Raw genomic sequence first — 22,054 nt, 5'->3', positions numbered from 1 at the left:
TCTACAGGTTCCTAAATGCATGGCATTCATTATCATCAAATGCACAATTTTGATCAAAAACTATATATATCATTGCAATCTGAATTAAGAAAATTAGAAATATCCCCAAATCCAAAGAGTGGATCCCCATTGTGATGCTACCAGTGGAAAATTCCACAGCTGATCTCATGGAATGGTTCACAGTCAAAACACAGCTGTATGGAAAATATTACATGACATGACCTTCTGGTTATGTGGAAAGTGGCATGTGAAGTACACATGCATGTCTTCTTCAGACATGAGATTCATTTGCAAGACACCATATGCAATTGAAAATACTCTAAAATGGGAGAAATCAGAACCACGTCTCCAAAGTATTTCAGCAGAGACCAACTCCATCTGTCTATCTCTCAGTGTATGTGCATGTGTGTGTGTGTGTGTGTGTGTGCTCTAGTGTGTACTTGTGTGTCTTTGTGTTTGTACCATCATAGTTGATACTTCCTTGCCCCCATTGGAAAACTGACTCAGATAATGCCATCTGCCAAACTCCTAAAAACCAAACTTCTTGCTGATACAAGGAAACATTCCTTCCTGTTGGTTTGGATGTGTCCTTTAGAAATCACTGCTACATTTAGTATACTCAAATCATCACCGTAGATCAGGTAACAAAAACATATATATTTTTAAATAATAATATATTAATGGAAACAACAAATACAGGATAGAGTAAAAACTGTGTTACTAAAAAAGGTCAAGGACAATGGCAAACTATAGATTCAAACTTTGAAGCAAATAGTAATCAATGGAAATATTCCTGGGCTGCCTCAGCCCCGCCCAGGCACACAGCAGCAGAATGGTTTTGCAAGCATCCTCAGGAGGGCTGCAGCCTTCTTTGTAGGACGAGAGGGAGGTTGAGGCTGGATCCACTCATCATTCTTTTGGGAGAGGCTCCTTTTCCTCAGCACGAAGTTGGGTTCTGTGTGAGGGTTCTTTGCATAAAATACGTTGGCCTGCGCTGGAATCCTCAGCTCTGGGGAGAGAGGGGTGTACAAAATAAGGTGGCTCAGGAGGTGCTCCCTAGGACACCCCAACATCTGAGAGCCTGTGCCAGAAAAGGCCAGAGCCACACACCTGAACGCTCTCCAATTCAGCACCAATACCAACAAGACAGCCTCCACAGTCCTCCCTGAGGAAGAACTAGGCAGAGCACTTCCACAGACCTAATGTCTGTTCCTACCAAAGGCTTTGGACTCCAGAACATCCCAGGTCCTCTTGCATCTGCCAAAGCACACCACTGGATTTACATCTGAAATCTCCCACAAAAGGCTCCTGGGCCGAAGATTCAGTCCCCACATGAGCCATCTTCACAGGTGGGTTTGGAGGGAAGCATTGGATGGTGAGTGCTCGGATGTCAACATGAAATTCTCATTCAAGATGAATACACTACTGGGAGGTGGGAGGGACTGGAAGAAAGGTTGTGCATGGGTGGAGGAAGACCTAAACAGGGTTGCGCCCGGGGCAACAATACCTTGTTCCTATTGGCTCCACTGAATCCTCATTCTCCATGTAGAGGTCCTCCTTCTCCTCTCCATCTTTCTCTCTCTCCCTCTCTCCCAGCCTCGTTCTCTCTCTCCCACTCTATGCCTTTGTGGCAAGGGCTGAGGAGCTCTCCACTGCCACACACTAGAGCTTTATGGACAGCCTCAGTGCACAACCAAAGGGAAAGCTATGAAACCCAGAGAAAAAGGCCTAGGATTCCTCCTCTGAGTTATTTTCCTCAAGTATGGCCACAGTGAGGACAGGCTGACCAGCATGGATACCACATTAGAGCCATGCTTCTGTGTTGGTGGAGCCCGCCTCCATGTGGACCAGCCTCAGAGAATGGAGGCCACATTCCAAATGCTGCCCTATTGAGAACAATGGTTCCAAAGACCAGCAAAGGGAATGCTTCCCTCCAACATGGTGTATGGCCCAGTGGTGCCATGACCCCGAGTGGGGGAATACAACAGCCAGCTTCTCCTTCCTCTGAACACCTGTTTCCTGTCGCCCTCCTCTAACCTAGAGCCTGTTCTCCATCCCTTCTGGGTTGGATGTGGGGATCTCTGCTATGAATTTCTAAGGCTACCAAGGCCCCAGACAGACTTCCTCTTCCATAGATTCTACTAACCTAACAGTAGGTTAAGATAGGAGAAAATTGATCCTAGAACTCATAGGGATGGTGGTCTTCAGCATACATAGGCTGGGATAATGGCTGCTGTGGTGTTTGGCTCACAAAAACCAACCAATCAACCAACAAAAAAGCGCTGGCATTATTATCAGATGAGCTCTGTGGCTACGTGCTCAGGAAGCCCTCATCTGACTTTAATTAGGGATCATAACCTGGCTATTGTGATCACTCCTTGGCAGGTGGACTCAGGTACAGACAACCAGGGAATTTGCCCAAACACAGATGATTCAGGCTGTCCCCCAGGCTGTGTTTTCTTCCCAATTTCATCCTGTTACTGCTTGCTAGAATCCTGGCAATGCTCTGCCCAGACAGTGGTTTTCTGATCATACAGAAGGCTTTCAATCCTACTGCTTCAATCCACAAAATGCCAGTTCCCTCTTTAGCCCATGCATTCCCATGTTCCTCTGAAACCACTCCTATCCCAGACCACAGAACCATACTGCTCCTGGAAAGAGGCTTTCCTCCTCACTCCTCACTGATGTCAGCTTTAGATGCCTGTTCATGTCCAGGGGAGGCACCTGGTGGGGAGCCACAATATCCACTGGGGTATACCATTAAACCTCGAGACCTTCCACCAGCAGAAGTGTAGTTGGCTTAGTGCACGAGCCCCAACACACCCTGTTGGAGTGTTCTTGGGGGTCAGAGACTACTCTTTGGTGCTAAGAGTTAACTTCCTGACCCTTGCTCCCTGCCATCTGATTGTCCCACTTACTCTGATGGTGAGAGATGATTTGGCCCAGCTCATATTCCTCCGGCTTCTCCTGAGTAAGCAAGTGTAGCTCGAGGGCCCTGCGGATGACGACAGGAGCCCGATCGTGGCAGGTCACCTGGAGCAGCATGGGAGACAGGCCTTCAGGAAATGGGCCTTGAAGTGACTACTCAAGGACAGTGGGCAGGGGCATTCTGGAGGCACCTCCACTCTAAATACAAGGGCAACATCCATGACCCTACTACCTGAAGCTGGCCTCCTGCTCATCGGGCGGGCTCTTCCCATAGGTTACTAGCCCAATCCTTGTACATAGGACTTCCTGGGCCTGCCATTGCTCCTTGTGGAGCTGCACTCCTCTCGAAGTGAAAGGACCCCACTACCTGCATACAGATGCAATCTCATCCCAAAAGTTGGGAGGAATGAGACAATAGCCTCCAAGATCCCAGGTCTGCCCGAGGATGCAGGCGGCATTGGGAATGGCCTAGGCACAAAACCTAGAGGCTTTGGTCTAGATTCCAGGGACAAAAACAGACCCAGAAACATGACCACACACAGGAGTGACGAAAGATAGTCACGAGAGCTCCTGGCCTCCAGAGGCTCAGTGCTGGCTGGGGTGTAGGAGGGCACCTCATCCGGCAAGGGTGGTCATTGGGTTACCTGGACATTTAGTGTGCTTGCTCCACATCCATATCGACTCTGCAGAGAGACCCTCTCAGCTCCTTGTTCAAGGAACATGCAGAACCTCACACTGCTGTCCTCCTCCATAGACGTCAGCATCCCATACAGGGGAAACTGCAACCTAGGTCCTGTCCTGTTCTCATCTGTCACCCATACCGGCCTCTGCCCTTCTGGACTGCATGCTGCCACCTGACACACAGACTCCCTCAGACATGGCGGTGGACAAGCTGCTGCTATCCCTCATCTCAGCTCCAGCCCTTCACACTGACCTCTCCCTTCTTGATTCCCATCTATCCTCCTGATCTTCCAGAAGCTCCAATGCAAGAGGGCATGAGTAGTCCATGGTATTGGACCAGTGTCTGCTCCCCACCCAGGTGTAAGCACCGGGGGACACCCCTGCTCCCAGGCTTACCAGGACCTTCTTGGCCATCTTTGGACTTTGTGTTTCTAAGTGGACGTGAATTAAGCAGGTGTCTCCCACCTGCTTGTGGGAAAGTGGCCTGGAGGACTTGCAGGTTGATTCTGAGAACTGTGGGGGATGGAACATCATCAAACCCAGAAACAGAAAGCCACCCCAGCCTGTCAGTTGGCTCTATGGGCTTCTAGCACATATGTCCAGGTTATGAGGCTTCTTATTTCCCCAGGTGGGAGTGGAATGGCAGCACAAGTACAGCTTGAATAAGGTAGGTGTTTACCTCCTTTCCCTTGACCTCGGGGCGTTTCCTCATGATGAAATATTTTATTCCCGGATTCATGGACAGATACACGAGTGAGTGGTCAGGGACCTTGATTTCTGCAGAGCGAAGTGGAGAGAATTGTTAGGTGGCACTCAAGGATTATACCACAAAACACCCACAACCCCTGAGAGTCTCCGCCAGGCCCACCACACTTTGGTATTTTGGGGCCAAGGCCCACTTTCTCTTGGCTGTGAGTTATCCTGAGCCCACTGTCGATCATGTCTCCCCACTGTCTGATTGTCCTACTTACTCTCATCCTCAGATATCATACTCAGCAGCTCAAAGTTGTTCACATCCTCATGCTGCAACAAATTTTGGTCCAAGGCCCTGCGGATAAGGCTTGTCACCGTCTCCTGACAGGTCACCTGGATCAGGGTGGGAACACATGTCATCAGAGAATGGCTTTTAGAGGAGCTACCCAGAAGACTGTGGTCAAACATTCAGGAGAAATGTTAGCTACATATACAAGGGCACAATCTTGTTATCCTACTAACCAAGTGTGGCCTCCATATCCCCCCTGGGTTCTTGCAATGTGCTGCTAGAACAATCCTGGTACAAATATCTGCCGGTACCTGCCATCTCCCCTCCCCCTGGGGAGCCACATTCCACTCAGGTCAAAAGACCAAACTGCCTATGCACAGACACACTCTCATCTCACTGAGATGGCAGCAATGGGCCAGGGATCTGCACACAAAGTGTGCTCTGGGATGCAGGCTGCCTTTGTGGGTGGAAGAGGCAGATGCACTGAAAATTTTGGTCCTTTATGCCACTACACAAAACAGACTCAGATACAAGAGTGTGCACTTGAGTGCTTCATGACAGCTCTAAGAGGCCCTGGGCTCTGGAAGCTCGGTGCGGGTCTGGTTGTAATGATGTACTTCACTCAGCACTGGCAGTCACTGAACATGTCTCCTCTGCAGCTGGACACCTGCAGCATTAGCGTGTCTACTACACATCCATAGAAATTCTGCCAAGAACCCCTTTAGCTCCGTATTTACATACATGCAAAGGCTGACATTCTGAAGCTTTGGCATGACCTCCCAGGTGATCCCGACCCCAAATTCCTACACCTAGTCATGCTAAGGAGGTTCTCTTCCCTGCCACCAGGAACACATCCCCTCTAACATATGTGACAAGTCACTGCCACCTCCTCTGCTCCAACCTCACTAATTGAGAATACCAAGTTGTAGGCACTGCAGCCTGCACCCTGGACATATCTCTGCCTTCATCTGTCCACAGCACTTCCTTCTGCACTTCTGGCCTGCCAAACCCACAGTACACAGGCCCACGCACTGCTGGAGCTGGGCATGCTGATGCTCTCCCTCCTCAGGTCAAGCCCTTAAGACGGACCTCTCTCTATTTCCCACCACAGCCCCGGGGTTGGCTGTGTCTCCTGCCTTCCACTGTGTGGACACCCAGGAGGCAGCCCTGCTGTCGGGCTTACCAGGATGCGCTTTGTCTCCCTCAGGCTCTGTCCCTCTAGGAGGACGTGAACAAAGCGGCTGTCTTCCACCTGCTCACTGGAGTGAAGCAGTGAGGAGCTGCTACTGGTGACTTTTCTCAGGCACCACTCATTGCTTTGGGTGGCATGGGGCAATGATCCTGCAGTCACTGCAGAGCTGCTGCTCATAGCTGCTGGGGTCCTGGATGCCACTGCCACAGAAGGCTCCAAGAACTGTGGGGGATGACAACATCAGCAAAACCCAGCAACTGCACCCCACCCAGCCTGGAAGTTGGCTCTGTGGGCGTTCTGCAACATCCATCCAGAACCTGAGGTTCTTGTCCCCTTGGAGGATGTGGAGTGGCACCAGGAGTAAAGACTGAAGAAGGTGGCTGTTTACCTCCTTTGGCTTGATCTTCAACGACTTGCTGGCATCTGTTTCCTGAAGAAGAAAGTTATAATCCACTCCTCCATCCAGGGCATAATATACTTTCCCATCTGCAGGGATCTTCAGCTCTGGAGAGGCAGGGGCAGAGGCGTGGTAGGTGACACTCAAGGAATACACTACCCAACATCCCCTACAACTGAGAGCCTCTGCCAGCTCAGGTCTCACACACAGACCTGAGAGCCCCCAAATCCAGCTACTGTTCCACCAAAGACTCCCCACTGATTCCTCCCTGAGGACCCTCTATGCACAGGAGGTCCACTACAGGAACACCTTTCAAGGAAATAGCCCCTCGCACCCCAGACCCTCTTAGTTCATGTTGGACCCACCAAAGAGAAACAGCTAGACTTTGTATCTGGATTGGTCCCCAAAGACTCATGTGTTGAAGATTTCCTCCCCACTGCAGCAATGATCACAGGTGGGTTTGGGGAAAAGCACTTGATAATGGGTGCCTCCACCTTGCCAGTGGATTCATCCACTCATATAGGGCTACACTAATTTGAGGAGTATGGTTTGGAGGTGTGTTGAGCGTGGGTGGAGGATGTCCACAGCCAGCAGGGCTGTGCCATCCAGAGCAATATATTTCTCTTGAGTTCCCCACTTCATTTCCTGCTCATGAGTATAATTCTCATTCACATTTTTTAATCAATTTATTGTTATACTTCTTGTTCGGCTTGTGTTTCTCCTTCTTGTTCTTGTTCTTCTTCATCTTCTTCTCATGCTTCTTCTTATAGTCATCTTGACCTTCTTATTCATTGTCTTCTCCTTCAACTTATTTTCATTTTTCTTCTCCTCCTCCTCCTTCTCCTTTTTCTTCTTCTTTCTCTTCTCTCTCTCTCTCTCTCTCTCTCTCTCTCTCTCTCTCTCTCTCTCTCTCTCTCTCTCTCTCTCTCTCGAAGAGTTTACAAGCTGTGAAGGGTTCTATTCTACCACACACTTCTCTCTAGAAATGGCCTCTGGTCCTAAATGGACTCAGTTTGCAGTGAATAGAAAGATTGGAAGCCAGAAATGATTCTTCATTGAACTGCTTTTATCATGTACTCATCTAGCTCAGGAAAGGCTGCCAAAGTAGGCACCCTGTGGTTGTCTGTCTTCTTTGACACAAGACAAAGAAGCCTCTATTCTTGGGCCCTTGTGGATAATAGCTTTGCAATGCCTCCTCAGGCCAAGGAAAGAACACATGTTAGGCAGGTCCACAGCCCCTGGGGAACATGAAGAACCTGCAGATTTATGCCCCATCATTACACTTTGTTTTATGCAAAAGTCCCACCATACTCTTCCTGGGCATTGGGCCAATGCACACTGTGTTTTGGCTCCCAGTTATCGTGAGCCCACTGTGACTCACTGCTCCCTACCCTCTGATGGCTCCACTTACTCTGATGGTTCGAGACAATTTGCAGAAGCTCGTAGTTTTTTGGATCCTCCTGCTGGAGCAAGTGTGCATCTAAGGCCCTGCGGATGATGACTGGAGTTGTGTCCTGGCAGGTCACCTGAGCAGGGTTGGAGAAAGCTCATCAGAGAGGGAATTTGGGAGTAGCTACCCAGAGGACAGTGCTCGAGGACAATCAGAGACAAGTGAGCTCTCAACACAAGGGCACCATCTTGATACCCTGCTACCTGAGGCCTTCATGTAATCATGTGGGGTCTTCCTATGAGCCTCTAGTCCAATCTTGGTACAAGAGTTTGCTTCAACCTGCTATGCCCTACAGGGACAAGGGAATAAGGACCAAAAGGCTTTGTACAGACACACTCTAGTCCCATCAAATGGGAGGAATGGTCCAGTGGACTTCCATATCCCTGCTCTGGTCTGGGATGCAGCTGCATTTTTGTGTGGACCAGGCACAAACCCTAGGTGCTTTGGTCCTGACAGCCAGGGCACAACACACACTAGAACTCTTTAATGATAGGCATGGAAGCTGCTGGGCTTGAGAGTGTCAGTGCTTTCTGGGGTATCAGGAGGTTCGGACCCAGCAGGTGCAGTGGTTCAACATGGCTCCCCTGCAGCTGGACACCAGAGTCTCATGATGGATACTCCACACCCAGGAAAATTCTGCAGAGAGAGCCACTAAATCTATTCACATACATGCAAACTAGGACACTAATGGGCCCCTCCAAGGCCCCCAGTTGTCTGTGACCCACACCTACCCACCCTAATCATTCTACAATGGCTCCCTTCCCTTCAACCAGCAACATGTCCCCTCTCACATACAAAAAAATGACTGCCAACACCTCTGCTTCAACCTCCATGGTTCAATACACTCCTCCTCAATACCAAGGTCAGTAGAGGATGGCCTGTACCCTCGATATTTCTCTGACCTCCTCTGAACCCAGCACTCACTCCTGCACTTCTGACCTGCACACCCCAAAACACGCAGGCCCACTCGCACCCAGACCTGGCATGCTGCTGCTCTCCCGCCTCTCTCTTCCTCACTTTCTGCTCTCCTTCCTGACCTTCCAGAAGCTCCAGTTCAAGAAGACAGGCCTAGTCCAAGGTGTTTGCTGTGGACTCGGTCTTCCCCAGTGTGGGCTCCCAGGAGACTCCCCTGCTCGAAGACTCACCAGGATGCTCCTATACTGTGTTGTGTTTTCATTCTCCAGGTAGACGTGAATGAGGCACCTGCCTCTCACCCGCCTGTTGTACTGGGGCCGTGGGGAGTACCGAGTGGAGACCCCTGATGTCCTGGACTCCAGCTCTGCCCCTTCCCAGGGAGAAGGCTCTGGCTCTGGGGTTGGCTTAGGAGCCGTGACAGGAACTGAGCTTGTAGCTAGAGGAGAAAAGATGCCAACATGACTGCCTTGCCCTGACCTTTGCACAGACAGACAATACCCCTGGCTCCCAGGAAGAACTCAGGCCCTTAGCCCACACAGGACCTCTTTGCAGACTGGGATCACTTCCTGAGTGGACAAAGGCTTATCCTAATTTCCAGCCCAACACCAGGCATACAGACTCCCTGCAGTGTGACAGCAGTCGGACCTTTCCTCATATACCCTTAGGTACTCACCACAGTCCGCCTGGCTCTCAGGCTCTGCCTGGCTTGATATGTCATCTTCAGTTGGGGCCAAGAGGTGGTGTGCTTGGTGCTCCAGGAAGAGATACATATACGGCAGCAGCAGCTGCAGACTCAGAGAGCCTGGAGGCTGATGGAAATCCTCGGTGAAGAAGTTCACCCAGGTCCCCAGGAAGGAAGGTGAGGCACTGTGGGGAGGCAGGTGTGGAGTCAGCAAAACCCTGGCCTTGCCTTCGCCACGGCCTCCAGAGCAAACCTCTGACCCTACACTCCTGAACCATCCCTGGCTCTGAACACACCAGTCCACCCCAGACAAGTCACAGTGGCTGTACAGGCAGGGACAAGACAGGTCGCCACAGGCAAAGAACCTTCAATCAAGGAGCACTAGATCCATGGTTTTACCAGCTCTCCCCTCCTCTGGGCAGGCCTGACACTCTTCTTCCCCTTGGCTACGTGCTCTCCAACCTGGAATGCACCTTTCAGGAGTGTCTGTCCTCCTGCCCAGTCTTCTCAGGGCTCAAGAGACACCTCCTCCCCTGGCGTGGGCTGCAATGCTACCACATTCTCTGTGAGCTCTCACTGAGTCCCCCTGAGTAGCAGTGGACCTCTCTTTTCCCATGAGTGCAGACCACATCTCTGTGGCCCTGGGGGAGGACAGGGAGGTGTGATGTGGGGGGATACATTGTCCCAGGGGCTCTACCAGAGGACCATGACTACCTACAACTCCCCGCCGTACCCCTCCTACTGTTGAAGCCCCACACCTTACACTGCAGGCAGAAAACAGAATTGGGGAGAGCAGTCTTTCCTCAGCCTTCCCAAGTCAAATCACCTTGCAGGTCCCTATTTTGGAAACAGACCCCAAGCCCATTCCATGTTGAAGTTGGTCCAGGGGTTTACCATAGTCACTGAAGAGGACAACGTGCAGTTATGACTCATGGAGTCAGGGATGCAGTCACATGTAGGATATGTACTCATGGCACCTGCGGTTTTAGCCTGACCCCCATGAAAAGGGACACAATGGCAGTCATTTGCACCCCATTTTTTACTGAATTATGAAACGTGACTGGAAACGTGTCTTCACACGGTGGGTGCTTTCTCTGTGTTCATCAGTGAATGAGCCCAAACTGCTGATTCCCACATATCTCTGGGTGTGGGAGCTGCCATGTCCAAAGCCCCTGTCCAGCTATGTCCCAGCTAGGACGCTCTGTCCCACTATGGAAACTAACATGTCTTTATTAATCCAAAAGTGCTTTTCCCAAGGCCCGAGTTTTGAGACGCCTCTGGCACAGATCTACGTTCTTCACGAAGCCAACATCACACCAGAAAGACCACCTGGCCTCGCTGAGTCCACCTGGGAATGAGCTCAGTGCACACCATTGAGCTGTGGTGCCCAGTGTGTGGGGACTGCTCCACGGACCTCTGTGGATCAGCTGGAGTCAGGATGGTTTCTCTCCCTGAGAGGGGAGTTCACTGCCCTTGCAAGGCTGTGGCAGGCACCTCCAGGACTTGTCCCATTTGGGGCTGACTTTCCACTATGAGTGTGGTCCTCTATCTCATTAGGTATCACAAACCTTTGGGTCCCTGAGAGGTACATGGCAGCCCCAAGACCCAGGCATGAGGGGGCTACACACTTGGGCTTGGTGGTCTGGTGCTTACCTTGGGAACAAGAGATCCAGCACCTGCTGGGTGAGGATGGAATCCCAGGAGATTAACCCCATGTTGCTGCTGAAATGTAGGTTCCTCCCACCAATGTCAGGCAGGAGCTCATTCCTACGCTGGTCCTGCCTGTAAGGTTCAAGGCTCTGTACCCTGAAGGGCTCCTCCGTGTTCTGATCATTTTCACCCTGGGTTGGGACCAAGAATGGTGGGTTCAAAATGGAAATGGTGACAAACAGAAAAATGACTTGTGCCAATACACTAGAGTCAAAGCACAATGGGACAGTTCCCATCAGTACAAACACACACACACACACACACACACACACACACACACACACACACACAGTCAGAATAGGAGTCCTGGGCCATTCATCAGGGATCAGACTAGAGGGCCTGCTGGGCTCACCTGCCCTGTCCTACTCACTGTTACTCTTGAGCTCCTCTGCGACAATCGCCAGAGGATCTGGCATCTAAGATGAAGCCTCACCCAGTGTATCCACAAAAGGGCTAGTTGGCCCCCCTGAGATTCCTGGGAGCCTGAGGCTCGGCATTGTTTGCAAGGACAGGGGAACATCCTTCTCACTCCAGTTTCTCCAACCAAATGAGCTCGGATGGCTTGGTCAGTGAAGTGGGTGCCTGGATACCAGGGTTCCATGTTCTGTTTGATCCATTGTCAAGGCAATGATGTCATTTCCTGTGCCCATACCTGAGCCTCTTTTCACATAAGACCACTTTCAAAAGCCCTATGGGCTGCTGATTTCTCCTCCATGCCTACCCATCTCAGGTGCGCATGTGTTCACCAACAACTACCCAAACATCCCCACCAGCATCTGCCCTGCTTGGTGCCACTAGAGTTCCAGCTTGGAGCCTTCAAAAATGCATTCACAACCAGTCCTTCCCTCTCAGCAGCTTTTGGACCCTGGTCCCATCATTGTGCAACTCATGGTGTGCCCAGTCTTTTCTGGAAAGTAGGGTAGCATCTAATCTCTAGTGTTTATTGTGTCCATTGGCCCATAACACCCTCTATTGTCTCTGAAACCAGAGATGGGACTCCCAGGTGGCTAAAGCACAAATGTAGAGATGGGACAATCACAAGAAGGGGAGAGACAAAGAATGCACCCTAACTCAATCGCGCCTGTGTCCCACACAGGGACGTGGCCAATGTCCGTCCTATCCTGGCTGCAGTTCCCTCTCTACACCATGGCGAGTTGGAGGGGACTGAGATGCAGAGGCTGCTCCCCTCTGCCATAAAACTTCCCAAAGCTTCTCCTAAGATTTCAAAAGGGCCAAGTGTGTCTAGTGTTGGGGTCTCACAGAGACTCCGAGGTACCACAGCATCCTGCTGCCCAGAACCGGTTCACCCCTCACCTCAAGGGGGCTCAGCCTCTGGATTCATGGGAATTGAAGTGGGTACAGGTGATGGGATATCATCTCCAACACCGAGTTATGCCAAGTCCATGACCCCTGTCTGCATCCCTGTCTCCAGCACCACTGCCCTCCTCAGAGCAAACAAATCCATTTAGCAAGTGTGTCCTGTGATAAAGACATGACAGTCACCCATCCTCTCATTACAAAAACACTGAGGCTCAGACAACATGGATCCTACTAGGAACACAGGCATAAACTCAGATTCTCATCCTCCCAGCTGAGACTCAGTGGAGCCTGGACTCCAAGCCTCCTGAGTCAAGGAAACAGAGGTACCTAGCCGAGCCACCTTTGATGCAGCTGCACACAAACTGAACTCATCAATGCCCCTTGCGCTCAGTTGTGAGTAAGAGGGGAGGTGGTGTTTCACAACCCTGGACATCAAGTGCAGTCTCCAGGCTTTGGGGTGTGCCCTGGCCTCTCTCTATCTGCCCAGGCCCTCCAACCCACACTGGCCTTTTACCCAGCCTCCTCCTAGGTCCAAACTCAATCCTGCCTCTCAATTTCTATTGCCTTCCCCAACACACTGCTCCCCAAATTGAGCAGGGCTGGCTCTCTGTTATCATGCTGGTGCCAGCAGCAATGCCACCCCACTGACATAATTCTGAGTCCCAACCTAGGCACTCCAGCTGTCTTTGCCACACCTGGCCTGTTTGGGCTCTGGCTCTTGCTCTTTTCTTTCATGTGCATGTGTTTCGAGGTTTTGAGTTTCTCCCACTGCAGAACTGCAGCTGTAGCAAAATAGAGCTCATGAGGGTGACATTCTGAGCCACGTCCGATCCCATCAGGACTGTTAACTGGGGTGATGCCGGAACACAGTGCTGAGTGAACACATGGGAGGTGGTTGGACCCACCTTGCCTATGAGTGGCTTCCTTTCAGGACAGGAATGTAGGGATGGAAGGCCCTGGCGTGGGATGCTTTGCACAAGGCGTGACCATGGGCTCTCTTTCCTGGCAAAAATGGCTCTACTCAGCATGGAGAGCACTGTCATTCCTGGTGGCTAACAACAGCCCTGGACCCCAGAAAGGAACCCACACTCAAGATTTACGTCTGAGTGTGCGTGTCCTCAAGGAAATGAGGTCTCCTGATCCCAGGTGCAAAGGGGTAAGTCCTCTAATTCCAGGGGCCATGAAGGGACATTTGAGTTTCCCTTGTCCTTCTTTCCCTCTTCTGAACCCATGGTGTCCTCACACTAAACACAGTTAGGACCCTGGGCTCATTCCCCAATGAGGATCATTAAGCTCCATAAAGAACAGTCTCTAAGATGCTCAGTGGACCAACATCCTCTGCACAACCCATAACCCTATTCACCCAAGATGCAAGGATTTCTATTCAGGAAAACCAGGAAAGGGAGAGCCTTTGTCAAGGACACAAGGACATTAGTGAGTGAGTAGTGATTAATGGATGGAGAACTATTTCCACCACCAACTTCCAGGAGCATATATGGCCCTTTGGAGAATTCTGCATTGTGTTGGTGATTAAGGAGAACGTGTGAATCCAGGGGTCACTAGGTCCTCTCAGCCATAAGGAGGGAAACTGCCATAAAGGAACTAGGACAAGGGTGCGAGGAATGCTCACTGGGGGGAGATCGGAAGGAAGGAAAGTGTACTCATTACAAAAGTGTCACCTGAAAATTCTTAGCCAGCCAAAAGTCGTGCGAACTTGTGTGGAAAAAAGAGTCTTTGCACAGTGATGAAGCTAAGAGCTCACATGATGGAACACAGCCTCAACTGGGACCAAATCCAATATCTGATATTCTTGTAGGAAGAGGAGAGTCTGGACCCAGATACCAGGGAGACTGGGGGATACCGGCTATGTGAGGTTGGAGCCAGGACGGGATGCCCATATGGGAACCACAGATCGTGGGCAGCAATAGGAGAGTGGGCAAGAGCTGGGAGAGTTGGGGGGACAGTCCCCTAGGAACCTGTGAGGTGTTTTGGCAGTGGGACTGCCCAACACCTAGTGTGTTGAGCCCCTGGAGCTTGAGGGAAGGCCCTTCCTCTGTGGTTGGCCACCCAATTGACAGAGTTTGGTTGTAGCAGGCCTAGGACCCAGCTGAAGTTCTGAGCATGTTGGCCATGCAGGATGGATCGGGACCACAGACACACTCTGATGACTGTAGGGTCTCAGCCCTGCATCAACACAAGCACCAAGTCAGGCCAAATGGGGAAAGGCCTAGGAACACACTCTGGGGGCTGGTGCCTATATTACTGGGAGCACTTCTGACCCCAATTCCCTGAACTGCTGCCAACACAAGCTACAGAGGAGGGTAGAGGGACACAGAGCATGGATCGTCCCCACTCAGTGGGCCCAGGCATGTACCATGGCCAGCAGCCTCCTGCCTTGCCTGGTGAGTCCTGAAGCGGCCCCCTCTTCCCAATCTGAGAGCTCTTCCCTTCCTCATGTGCCACTACCTTCCCACTGTCTCTGGAAATATCTACTTGGTGTGGTCCTCTGGCAGTTTATGATTTAAGTTAAAAAAAAAACAGATCTTGGTGCTCAAAAATATTTGATTTGCCCATCCTCATCCCCCAACCCCAATATTTTCATTATTTCCTCAACATATGAAATTTTACTAGCAAAAAGTTAATTTTGAATTATACAAAGTTGATTCAAATAACATTGGTATACATAATCAATCACCGTACTTTCAATGTTTGTTCTCCTTTCCTGTTAGAAACTGCTGGCAAAAAAGAGAACAGAAGGGGCTGGGGATGTGGCTCAAGTGGTAACCTGATCGACTGGCATGCGCAAGTCAGTGGGTTCGATCCTCAGCACCACATAAAATAAAATAAAGATATGTCCACTGAAAACTGAAAAACTAAAACAAACAAATAAAGAGAACAGAGGACAGACTCATGGAAATGCTTGAACTGACAAGAAGCTCCCACTCAAGCTCAGCATTCAGTCCTGGACAGGGTAAGACCAGGCCACTTTGACATCTACTCCAAAGAGTCTACAAGACAGAATCCTCTGACTGATCCCTGAGTGAGCCATAGGAACTGGCTAGAAAAGCCTTCACATCCTCAATACATTCTTCACTTCAGAATACTGGACAAGCATTGATATCCATCTCTCCTTACCTTGCTCCCCCGACAACCATTCTTCAACAAATTCAAAGGACCAACTCATGCAAGCACACAGAAAGGGGTGTTTACTACACACATCCATGTGCCAAAACGACTACTGGTATTTCTTGTTTGGGCTATTTCAAATAAAATCACTTCTGCATGACCTCCACAAACCAAAGGAAAATATTTGTGAAATTCCCACGTAGAAGACAAGATACACTTGCCAAGGAGGCAGTGCCAAGAATTTTGACACTCCAAATGTGGAGTGTGTGTTTAGGAGGCAGTCACAGTTTCCATGAGAGAGTCCCATGAAATCAATTAGGAAGATCCATGCTCTAGCCCTACCATACAAGTGATGTGACCTTGAAAGAGTCATTTAGTCTTAGCAACCATCACAACTAACCACTAAGTCAATGAATAAAGGTCCTCAGGTGTCAAGCTACAAAATGTGTGATGACCATGGATGAGGATAGGTGGGAGAAGTCTCCCCCTCTAACACAATTAGGGAACATGTGCTGCCCTCAAGTGGCTGGGGGGCCTGGGATCCTGCCACAGAGGGGATTCCAAACCTCACATCCCTTGACCCAGGCCAGAAGACCAGGTACAGTCCAAGGACCCTGGGGTGGCCCAATGGCAATAAAGGTTAAAAGGAACTAGGGATCTGCCTGGACCCTCAATCCCCTACTCTGAGCAGTGCTGCATGATGAGGCCAGAGGTCATCCACAGCAATCTGCCTTTACAGGAAAACAGGTACTGCAGGTTGCCTCTGGCTCACTGAATCAGGGTGGTCTTTTCATAAAGCAAGACCACTTCCTCACATTTGACCAGCAGCTCATGCGCTGACAGCACAAAGGCTGGCTTGACTCAGGCCCTGAGAAACAAAATAAAAAATTCATAGCAAATCCATCTTTAGCTCATCTACATCATCAGGGGCTCTGATTCACTTCCGTCAACAAAGGGGTCTGAAATGGTGTCTAAACACGCTGGGGACTCACCTCTGTGTGGAACTCTTCAGGAAAAAGGGGATCAAATCTCATGAAGCAACTCTTCTCTCCTCTAGCCCATGGGCAATGCAAGGAACTTGCATGATACCAGAGGCTCACTCTCTCGTCTCATGTCTTCTGGAAAGGAATCATTAATGCTTACTTCAAGGTGAAGCAGAAGCCTGAATTCCCAGCTGCACAGAAGTGTTTGAGGGCAGTGTCTCCCTTAAAACCCAAAAATAAAAAAAACAGGTCATTAAACAGGCACATGGAGTAGAGTACATGATCAATGATCCCTCCTCCCTGGAGCCTTCCACATGCCCATCTTCCACATTCACAGTGCAATGCTTGGCCATTCTCAAGACCAGGAGACCATGATGCTCACCAGGAAGTCAATAAGGAACATGAACAGAGCAGCATGGATTGCAGAAGGTGGCACACCAAGGATCTTCAGCTCTGCTGCTAGAACACAAGAACTTAACTTCAGTATTGACTTTCTGCCAACTACCAAGTACGATAGCAGTGTCAAGCCCAACATGCAGATATGCAAGTAGTAGGTGACATCCCGCATCCATTCACAGAAGTGGGCAACATCTGCAAGGGAACAAGGAAGTATCTTATCCTTCCTCATAAAAATCATCAGAAACAAAATTAAATGGATGCAAGACTTCTCATTTCACTATTACGTAGCTGTTGGAATTCCCTATTAAATAATACCTCCTCCAAAATAAAAAGTATCTCAGACATGTGTCAACTATTCAATGGATGACAATTTAAAAACTATGGCCTTTACTTAATATTTATGTATGCTATATCCCTGCCTAAGGCTCTTTGGGAAAGGAGCACATAGAATTGGATCTTTGAAAATCTCACATTTGCTGATAAATATTTCTGCTGATCTCAGGCATGGCAAAGTGAAAAGTGGGACTCTGGATATTCAAAGAACGCAATGTTGTGGGATTTGTGTCCCTGATCGATACATAGCAATGGTTTCTATGAAATCCAGTGAGGGAGCAGGAGTAACAAAGCTGATTGCACAGATGACCTCAGGGAATACTGACAGGTAGGCCAAATGAAAAATATGTTCCAGCTGACCATTGGTATTTGGGCTTCTGATCCCAGTCCTGTTTTTTAAAAAGGTGCAGACAGGCAGTGTTCATTAAAAAATGTCTACCATGTAAAAGTGGGTAATTTAAATGACATCTAGTTACACATCTGATAGAATGGTCTGGCAACATATGAATTTCATTCTAACAACAACAACAACAACAACAAAACATAGAAAATGAGACATAAAGATAAAACCTTGTCTTCACCAGGATGCCTAAAAATAGGTTTTATTTGGCTCATGCAAATATCTTTCAATAGAATTTCTGATTTCTGAATGAACCCATTCAATTTTATACTGCACAGATCCCAAGGTTTCTTTACACAATATTCTCTTCTTTTTAAAGCCTCACATAGAAAATGTCTCACAGGACATAGGAGGGGAATGACCCAAAGGATGACAGAATGGCTGGAACCATTCTCAAATGTGCACATACAGTCAAAAGTTTGAAGGCACCTAATTATACTCTAAAACAATTATGAACCTACTTGATCCATTAATTAATAAATATCACCACTTTACCACTTGAACCAAATCACAGAAAATTGGAAACAGATGATCATTGGCTTTGATACCTTTACTTCCATTTCACTACCCAGAGATGATCAGAATGCCTAAGATCCTGGGGATATATTTTAGCTCAGCCCATGGTATTGCTTCATTGTTTTATTATTTTGTAAATAATAAAATATAACTTCATGTTGGATGATATATTCAAGCCATGAATATATCATCCAACATTGTTTTTCCCAAAACATTAGCCCAATTTCTGTGCATGCTCACTTACTATTTAGGAATTTTACTAATTGTTTGAACATTCTAGAGGACCTGTTAGACTCGTAATGGACAAATAATCCAACATACTCTTGAGAACGTATGAGTGCCATAAGAAGAAAATAAAGTCAGCCTACAGCAATGGGCAGCTGCCTGCCCTCGGCTGGGAGGAGCACTGGAGAGGACACCAGGGCTGCTGGGCAGCAGAGGCCTCCACAGCCCTGCAGGGAGCCTGGAGCACAGCTCTGCAGAACCATGCTCAGCCCTGGACAGAGGCACATGAGTTCCCATGACAGGCTAGAGTGTGACAGTCCCAGGTGCACGCCTGTCATGCCAGCCACCAGGGAGGCAAGAGGAACGTTTGATGTCAGCCTTGGCAATTTAGACCCTGTGGCAAAGGGGAAAGACGTTTACAGGGGTCTCTGAATGTGTAGCTCAGGTACATCACTTGTCTAACAGGCTTAGGGTCCTGGATTCAATCCCCAGAACCACACATATACCAAAAAGTGAACTTGGAACATCATTTAAAATGATGGGTCAGGTACACAGAAGGATTTCAATATCACCTCTCAGAGGAGCTCAACTTGAGATTAGAAGGCAACAAATGACCACCCGGACCATTGACTCAGTGTCTGAAACCCTCTTTGAGCGTGGGAAGAACTGCTGGCAAGATACCAGAGGACCAGAGTACTGTGGCCCCTGTAGGGGTGTCTCTTGGCTACTGACAAAGTTTGTTCCCCTCCTGGGGCAGCTGAGAGCAAGCTGGGCCTTGATGCAAGGACTAGTGCTTTAGATATAGACTATGCAAACAAGGGACAATGTCTTTAATAAAACTGGAATTAAGAAGTCACTTTGATAAAAATAAAAAAAAAAAAAAAGAAAATAAGGTCAAGTAGAGGAACGGGCAGAGGCATCCAGAGGAAGCCCATTTTCACAGGAGAAAATCCCCCAAAGAAAAGCATCAGAATAGATATCAAGAAAAATACTGGGCTGGGGATGTGGTTCAAGCTGTAGCATGCTCACCTGGCATGCATGCGGCCCGGGTTAGATCCTCAGCACCACATACAAAGAAAGATGTTGTGTCTGCCGAAAACTAAAATATAAACATTAAAATTTTCTCTCTCTCTCTCTCAAAAGAAAAAAAAGAAAGAAAAGAAAAATACCAACAAAAACAGTGTCCTCTCACTTTGTATCTACTCAACATGCAAAAGTTAGAAAGTTAGATAATACAATCCTGGCCACATACAGAGCTATTCAGAAGAGCCACTTGGCAGTGCTTAGTCAAAGAAGTAAACATACATACTTTGACCTAGAAATTCCACCTGTCTATAGATTACCCACATAGTGCTTAAGCAGTTTCAAAAGGGGACATGCACAGGGAAATTTATCCTCATGTTCCTTACAGAGTTGTCTGTGCTTACAGGGAGTTGAGGGCTGTCAGGGTGCCCATAGGTGGGAAAGTCAAAAGCTAAAAATGTAATGGATGCCAACCTGGATATATTAATAGAAATAAATGAAAAACAATAGATTGATACATGACAATAAAATCCCTGAGTTCAAGTTCTTGCTATCCTACCTACCAACAATCATGCTTGGTCAAGATACTGACGTACTTCAAGGCAAAAAAGAAAGAAAGTATTATGCCATCATTAGTTTTCTTAAATGCAAAAAAGGAAATGGTAATATTTACTGAGCCATGACCTGTCATACATAATATGTGAGATTATTGTGGACATGTTGGTAAATGATTATCTACTCAGATATGTTCCGTGACTCACCAAATGCAAAGGCCCATGAAGAATTAGTCTCCACACATGAATTCTTCCTCAAAAGCCTTGAGTCAACAGGGGCTTCACAAAATGGCTTCTTGGCCAACTTGATGACCTCCCCCTCAGGCAATGCTTCCACCTGAAAGATGTCTCCAACTTGTTCTCGCTCCCATTTCCGCAGTGCCATCAAAAGAAACAACATCCGATACTCTATTGAATAAATCCTGAAACGGACCAAACACCGTAGTTCCTTAAATATTTTAAAATTATCAAATGCAACTTTAACTCAATAACTTGTATTAGGCAAAACGCAACCTTAACCTCTTACACTGTGCTCTTTTACAGACTCACGTGTCCTAGGTTCTGACTTAACTGGACACTGAGCAGTCAGAACACGTGCTACTTCACATTCCTTACAGGTGTTCAATTCATCTCTGCCAGGCTGAATACAAATCCCTGGTCACTTGAGAATGGAAGCATATCTCCCACAACAGCATGCATCAGGAAACACTGAGGTTTTCATTAAAATACCCTTTTGAAAATCACCTAAACCCTGCCAGCTCACTTTTCTCATCTCTAAAACGAAAGGTCCAACAGGACTGTCCACCTCGTGATTTCCCTGGAGTTTCCTAGAGGAATCAGGCTTAGGCTGGTGTCTGAAGCCAAGCATGCAAGCAACCCATTTTAGCAATCAACCGCCGTCACTGGGAATCATCCCAGGGCACATTCTGCAAAAGCTGTCCCCAGGCGACTCTCTCACACACAGTGGAGAACCCAGGACTCCCTCCCCTGATGCCCACCCTATCGCTGCTCTCTCCATGGCACTTCCAGGAACTGCACTGCTTTGCTGAATCCTTAAAACCCACAGGGTCTCTTCCCATGTCCACCAGGAGCAGGAAGGAAACAGGACTTAAACCCCATAATCCACAGGTGCCACAGGAAAACAAAAGGACCCAGAGTCAGTGACACCTGAAACCTGGGCGGGTCTCCCTTCTAAACGCCTCCTGCCCCCAGGTCACCTGGGCTCCCCTCCCCTCTCCAGGGGCCTGCGGGTCAGGCCCCCTCTTCCCCTCTGAGGTCCGCGGCGCAGGCCACCCGGCTGAGGCCACCGCGTCCTGAACCGGACCCTGCAGGTCAAACTCCACCCGCTGTGAACAGCAGGAGGAGGGCCCTCAGGTGAGAACCGGGACCGCTGGGTCCGCGGTGGGCGCTGAGGGGACCGCCCCGGCGGCTCCAGGGAACAGGCAGCCGGGACCGAGGCTCCAGGGCGGCGGCAGAGTCCTCCAGGTCCCCCCTCGCGTGGGCACCTAGACCGGGGCCGCTCCCGGCCACTCACCTTCTCCTGTCACGGATCCCGGGAGCTGCACCCTCCATCCGGGACCCGCAGCCCCGCCTCCAGGGCGCTACTTCCGGGCTCAAAGTTCCCGCCCTGCACAGGCCCCGCCCCCGTCTCCCGGGGACGCCTCTGAGGCGCTTCCCCTTTGGTCTGCGTGCTGGGGGCGGGGCCCTGCGCCCTTGCCGCCTGCCCTGCTGTCACCCCAGCTGGGGACCTAGGGTGCCGCAGGGTGCTCACCTGGATACAGACCCCCTCGTGTGAGGCCTCCGGCTGCCCCTCGTGGCCGTGGGACCCTGTGGACTCTGCCCCGATGCTCGGGTTTCCTCAGCCAGGGGGAGGGTACTTTCCACTCCCAGGGGGAGGCGCCCGCCACTCCCCTGGCTTTAGGGACCGCCTCCGAGGGCCTCCTGGACAGCCAGCTGCGGGCGAGGGCTTTCCTGGGCAATGTGGTGAGCTCACTCCCAGCCTCAGGTCGGGAAGTGGGACCTTCCTTCAAGCAGGCACGACACTCAGGGTAGCACTGCCCTCTGGTGGCCCTGTGCAGTCAGCGATGTGGTAGACTCTCCCAGGGTACTGGGACTAAGCACCTAAGAAAAACTAAACCGAAAGAAAGCCCAGGACCCTGCTTCCCAGGCTCCCCATGAGATGGGCCTTGGAGTCCCTAGAGCTGCTTCTGTGCCATGATGGGCCCTCCAGTTCCCCAA

General features: G+C 49.5%; 1 protein-coding gene across 6 annotated transcripts; it reads right to left on the bottom strand.

The window, feature by feature from the left end:
* Positions 1 to 637: 637 nt before the first annotated feature.
* LOC144371491 (uncharacterized) lies at positions 638 to 21,407 on the bottom strand. Of its 6 annotated transcripts, none has more exons than XM_078033797.1 (15): positions 21,351 to 21,407; positions 20,024 to 20,238; positions 16,749 to 16,957; positions 16,527 to 16,588; positions 10,881 to 11,068; positions 9,219 to 9,412; positions 8,776 to 8,981; positions 7,592 to 7,706; positions 6,172 to 6,287; positions 5,775 to 6,005; positions 4,581 to 4,695; positions 4,289 to 4,386; positions 4,006 to 4,122; positions 2,919 to 3,033; positions 638 to 1,009 (listed from the first exon to the last, which is right to left on the bottom strand). In XM_078033797.1, exons 5-15 carry the CDS (start codon positions 10,940 to 10,942, stop codon positions 804 to 806), a joined length of 1,575 nt encoding a protein of 524 aa, XP_077889923.1. In that variant the 5' UTR covers positions 10,943 to 11,068; positions 16,527 to 16,588; positions 16,749 to 16,957; positions 20,024 to 20,238; positions 21,351 to 21,407; the 3' UTR covers positions 638 to 803. The 6 variants fall into 6 exon arrangements, with proteins under 6 accessions (XP_077889923.1, XP_077889924.1, XP_077889925.1 ...); XM_078033798.1 differs by having other exon boundaries at positions 16,749 to 16,825; XM_078033799.1 differs by having other exon boundaries at positions 16,749 to 16,822.
* Positions 21,408 to 22,054: the final 647 nt, after the last annotated feature.

This window comes from Ictidomys tridecemlineatus, chromosome 16, assembly GCF_052094955.1.
Source record: "Ictidomys tridecemlineatus isolate mIctTri1 chromosome 16, mIctTri1.hap1, whole genome shotgun sequence".
In the NCBI taxonomy this organism is placed as follows: Eukaryota; Metazoa; Chordata; class Mammalia; order Rodentia; family Sciuridae; genus Ictidomys; species Ictidomys tridecemlineatus.
Note: the sequence above shows the minus strand (reverse complement) of the source record. Positions and strands in the feature narration are given on the sequence as shown.

Coding starts and splice junctions, on each gene's coding strand:
- LOC144371491 (XM_078033794.1), bottom strand. CDS start 11,173: ATGGGAACTGTCCCATTGTGCTTTGACTCTAGTGTATTGGCACAAGTC. Junction 8,982..9,218: donor TGAGAGCCAGGCGGACTGTG/GTGAGTACCTAA, acceptor TTTCTCCTCTAG/CTACAAGCTCAGTTCCTGTC. Junction 4,696..5,774: donor GGGAGACAAAGCGCATCCTG/GTAAGCCCGACA, acceptor ACCCTGATCCAG/GTGACCTGTCAGGAGACGGT.